This window comes from Phaethon aethereus (assembly GCF_964289735.1).
Source record: "Phaethon aethereus genome assembly, chromosome: 15".
NCBI lineage: Eukaryota > Metazoa > Chordata > Aves > Phaethontiformes > Phaethontidae > Phaethon > Phaethon aethereus.
In genome coordinates this window covers 8,469,262-8,474,182 of record NC_138591.1, presented here as the reverse complement: position 1 = coordinate 8,474,182, position 4,921 = coordinate 8,469,262, and the positions used below count along the sequence as shown (strand labels likewise).

Sequence of the window (4,921 nt, the reverse complement as noted above, 5' to 3'; positions counted from 1 at the left end):
GCGACTCTCCGCGGGCTCCCAGTGCGGTTTCGACACCCGAGGGACGGGGCCCTGGTGAGGAGGAAGGCCGCCAGCCGCCGGGCTGAGGGACGCGAGGCTGTTCCCGCGCTCCGCCCTCAAGCGGGCCGTGCCACGCGCCCGCCTCAGGCCGCACCACGCCCCCCGGCGGCGCAGAGCCCGCCCGCGCCCGCTACCCCGCCCCTCCCCTGTGGGCATGCGCAGCGGGGACAGGGTAGTGGGGCGGTCTCGCGCGTCAGCGCAGCGGGTGCCGTCCTGACGTACGGCGTCAGGGTTACGCACGGCCGCGCGCCGCCGGCGGAGAGCTCCTCCCCGCTGGCGACACCCGGCGCAGGGAGGCGGGGGGCGGCGGCGGCGGGGTCCAGGCGGCGCGGCGGGGCCGCGGGCGAGGGTATATGGCGGCGGCTCTGTCCGCCCTGGCTGCCAGGCTCTCGCAGTCAGCCGCGGCCAGGTCCTACGGGGTGTTCTGCAAGGGGCTGACCAGGACCCTCCTCATCTTCTTCGACCTGGCCTGGAAGCTCCGCATCAACTTCCCCTACCTCTACATCGTCGCCTCCATGATGCTCAACGTGCGGCTGCAGGTGGGCGGTGGTGGCGCGGGGAGGGGCGGGCTGGCGGGGCTGGGGACAGGGCTCCTCGCCCGGCCTGCAGGCGGCCGTGCCGCCGCTGGGCGCGGGGGCCGCCCGCTGCCGGGGACGGCGGCTCGGCTGGTCGCTGCCGCTTCCCCCGAGTAACGGTGAGCGCCGTCGGACGCGCCCCTGCCCGGGGTGGGGGGAGGCCGCTGCGCTCCCTTGTGTCACCAAGGGAAATGCGGCTTGGGCCCTGCACGGCGGCAGGCGGCTCGGGGAGGCTTGGCTCTGCCCGCGCTTGGGTGCCAGTGCCCCGTCGCACCGCTCGCTCTGGGTGCGGGCAGCGAGCGTGCCGCTTCCTCGCCTCAAGTTCGCTCGTGTCACGAAGCCGTAGTTAACTTAAAGGCAGACAATGAATTGTGAGTATGTGCATCTTTGATAGTACGTTCCTGACACCCTGTAAGGAGCTAATAAAATAATTTCCTACATCAGTTTGTTGTTTTTTTTGGTTTTTTTTTTTTTTGAAGTCAAGAGCAATTGTAGCAGGGAAAATGTAGAGGTGGTTTTAAATAATGATGTCATTGCATGAAAAGGACAGCTCAAATTTAATTTGCGTCTCTGGTGTCTTGAGCCTGCTTCCACAAAATGTGGAACTCTCTAAAACAGCTTTGACCTAAGACATTGGGAGGGCTCACTCTCTGTAGGGTTGTTGTTTCATTGGCTTTCTGATACTTTAAACTTAGCTGGCAACAGAAGCAGGCTATGGACTATCACCACAAACATCTGTTCTAGCCAAAGATTGTACACTTTCCCCTCATAAACATAGCTGTAATGAAAGTTTTGACATCTGGCTAGTGGCCAAGGGCTGAAAGACAAGTCTGGTTGCAGTTTGTAACTTGCAAAAGGTAAGTTGAAATGGGAAGAGGTCAAAATGTGGCATCTCATATTTTTATTTTTGGGACTCTTCCTACAGTTCTGAAGTTTGAAATTGAGCCACACTGCCAGAAATTGGACATGTAGCTTAGTAACCTTGGTGGCTAAAAATGTCTTGCCTTTTCTTGTTATTGGTGTTGGTATGTGATAGTTCTCTTGTAACAACGTCAGCTTGTCAGTTGACTACAATATAACAAATACCCTCTAACTATGCTGGTGCAGCCAGTCTGACCAGTTCCCTTTGGGAAGGTGGGCATAGCACATTGTTGATTTCCAGTGTTGTGTGTCTGATTTCAGCATGCACTTCTGTTTAGAGGAAGATTTAATATTTGCCTTTAATGTTAAGCCTCTAATGAGTTACAGTCTGCATTTCTATTGAGTAAGGAACGTTGTACATGTTATGCAGTGAATCTCTCTAGCTGCTCATTTGCTGACTCTGCCTCTTACCAAAAGAGAGTTTGTAGCAGATTAAACTTAAACTACAGAAGGTTTGTATTTGGGTATACTTCCTACCCCTTTGGATGTGCTCAAGCCTGTAGGGAGTCTTCTCTGTTTAGACTACTGCTACTTTCTGCAGTTGGGTTATTCTTTCTCTTTATATTAAATAATTGATTATTTTTCTATATACTGGGATGTTAGTGTAATAATTTTCTGCATTCTTTCTCTTCAGGTCCATATCGAGATCCACTGACTTGTGACTTGGTATGCTGCTTGCACTGTGTGCTGCAACTAGAGTCAATCACACGCTTCTTCAAGTTCAGCCTGTTGTGAAACAGCAAAGCTATGCTAATCTTCTCTAGGACTATGAAGAAAGAAGATTTAAACCAGAAACGAGTATGTAACAGTGGCCCAGGTCATCACAAGGCAGCAGCTCACCTGACACACATACATTCCACGTTGAACAATTCTCAAAATCATAGTACCAGTTTACAAGAATTATTTTATTTTAACACCAGGAATTGTTCTCTCTTTAATACTATACCTCTGCCTTCTATTGGCAAGGAAATGCCTCTGAGTTTGAGTGAATCAGCAGGGAGGAACTCAAGTGCAGGTGCTCCTTGGAAGGATTCATTTCATCTGCATTTTTCTTCTGGAAAAGACAATCTTGATAGGGTTTCTCACTGTATTAATAGTATTTCAGTAATGGGCTGGCTGGAGAAAGCTTGTAGTTTTGCTGGAGACTTCAGCTCATGCTGTCCAGGAGACAACTTTGTATGTTTTGCACACTTCTGGCTGGGAAATTTGTGGTATAATAAAAAACTGCAGTTTCTGGAATTGGAAATGAGCAGCAGCAGCAAAGAGAATGAACTGCAGCTTGCATTTCTTAAAGAGTTGGAGGTTGGTGGACTTCCTGATCTCTGTTTTATTCTAGTTGCCTCGCTGAACGAATATGCTATGGGACTCTTTAACTACCAGAAACCATGTTTTTTTCTTTGTTACTTATACCTTGTATCTTCAGCACAAACACCTGGATACAAGCAAATGCTTTCAAATATACAATATGTGACTAATAATTTTCACATCATACAGCTAGTAATTTCTGTTCTAGCTTTTGCACTAGCAGGTCTCTGGTATGCAGTAGTGAAGGTAAAAAAGTACTATGATTTTACTAATTACTAATTTTTAACATTAATAGGAACTTAATTCTCTAAATAACAGAGACAAGGTTACAGTTCAGGTTTTAGTGAGAAGTAGACAGATAAAGTAAAAATTTTACTTGTGTAATTGCTAGTAAAACTGGCTGTTGGAATAATAGAGACTTTTTTTTTGTAAGGAATACTTGCACCTGAATGGAAAGAACTTCTTAATCTCAAAACTCCTTGGGACTTCTGCAGATTTGCCATTAACACTAGACTAAAACCCAACTTGATTGTCTAGCACACATCCTTTGTTTTCTTTAGGGTTTGTATTAGTGGAGTGTTCTGGCTACTGTTTACAACCATGTCCAGTGAAACTGCCTTCTTGTAGAACTGAATTCCTGCTTTGAATCCAACAGTAACTAATCTATCAGTCCTTAAAACACTTTGAATTGGAAAGCTGTTGGGAGGGTGGACTTCAATACAGTGTAATTCTCAGCAGTGTTCCTTTTCAAGGATGGTACAGCTCTAATTTAAACAATATCTCATGAGCTTTATTGCACTACAGTAGATACTATAAACAATTTTCTGAAAGAATGTTTTCTTTCCTTCAAAAAGTGATTGTTATCACTGAAGCATAGTAATAATTTCTGGGCCTGTCGACTTTGGCTTTGGGACAGACTTCTGACAAGGGGGATTGGCAAAGAAGGGAGCAAGAATGTTGGAATCGATAGAGCTTCTTGTGAATAAGAATAGGCTTCCGTGGGCCCTTAGATGGAGAAACTCACTGTGCAGTAGGTGAACGTTTGAACTCAGTGTCCAAAATTCTCAGTAAGGGGGTTGGTGTAGGTGGGCTTAATGTGCTCTAGGGACTTACCTAAAGAGGGAGGTATTGACATGCTGATTGATGTGTTTTCAGCTCACCCTTCACTCCGAGTTAAAAAGTGAGAACTTAATGCAGAGTAAAGTCATGCTGGGAATTCACATGCCAGGTGTCCTTTCTGCTAGCTAGCTTCCTTCATTTTGGACAGAGAATAAGTGATGCTGCATTTAGTTTGAACTGAATTCACCTGGAAAGCCAGCAGAATTTCTAATGTGGTGTTTATGTGGGTGTTAGCACACTTGTGTAGAGAAGTCCTTGATTATGAAGATGAGATGCCAGTTATCAGTGTTATGGGGAGAAATGTTGGAATTTTTAAACCTTATTTGAGTGCAGAAAGTTTACTTTTTATGTTAAATGATATATTGTGTTTTTATTATCCCCATCGATTGGCTATTTCTTCTGGATGTTAGAAGAGATAAAAGTCATTCACTTTAATTTAGAAAATAACTTTTTCCCTGGTGTGTACTTTTATTAATTGTTTACCTTCTAGACTTTTGACCATATTGTTACCTGTCACAAAATTACCAAAAACCTCAAAATAATAATGGATTACATATTGTAACTAATTATTTTGACAGCAACAGTTTCCTCTTAGTCAAGCCATTCATACTATTCGCTGCCATCTCCACTGCTGTAATTCATCACCCTTGCAGTGGTATTAACACGAGTGTTTGTGGATCAAGATTGCTGAAATGATGGGAATCTGAAACCCCAAAACACCAGAAACAAAAATTTCTCCAAAAGTCTGCGGCTTATTGGAGTTATGGTGTCAAGCTGTTGTCTCCATACAGCTTGACCCAAAAAAACACTTGGCAGAGCTGAGGATGGAGGAATGAAGGTTGGGAGGGGTTTGAGCCTGCTTAAGCTGGCTTGATTGCTAAAGAAAACATTGTGCAACTGCGTCTTAATCTCTATAACTAGCTATATAGGTGAAGTACACT

General features: G+C 45.8%; 1 protein-coding gene across 1 annotated transcript; it reads left to right on the top strand.

Annotated features, from left to right (window-relative positions):
• Positions 1–390: 390 nt before the first annotated feature.
• SMIM10L3 (small integral membrane protein 10 like 3) lies at positions 391–2,211 on the top strand (the record flags this gene model as incomplete). Its single annotated transcript, XM_082006935.1, has 2 exons — positions 391–599; positions 2,191–2,211. Exons 1-2 carry the CDS (start codon positions 414–416, stop codon positions 2,209–2,211), a joined length of 207 nt encoding a protein of 68 aa, XP_081863061.1. The 5' UTR covers positions 391–413.
• Between the last annotated feature and the right edge of the window lie 2,710 nt (positions 2,212–4,921).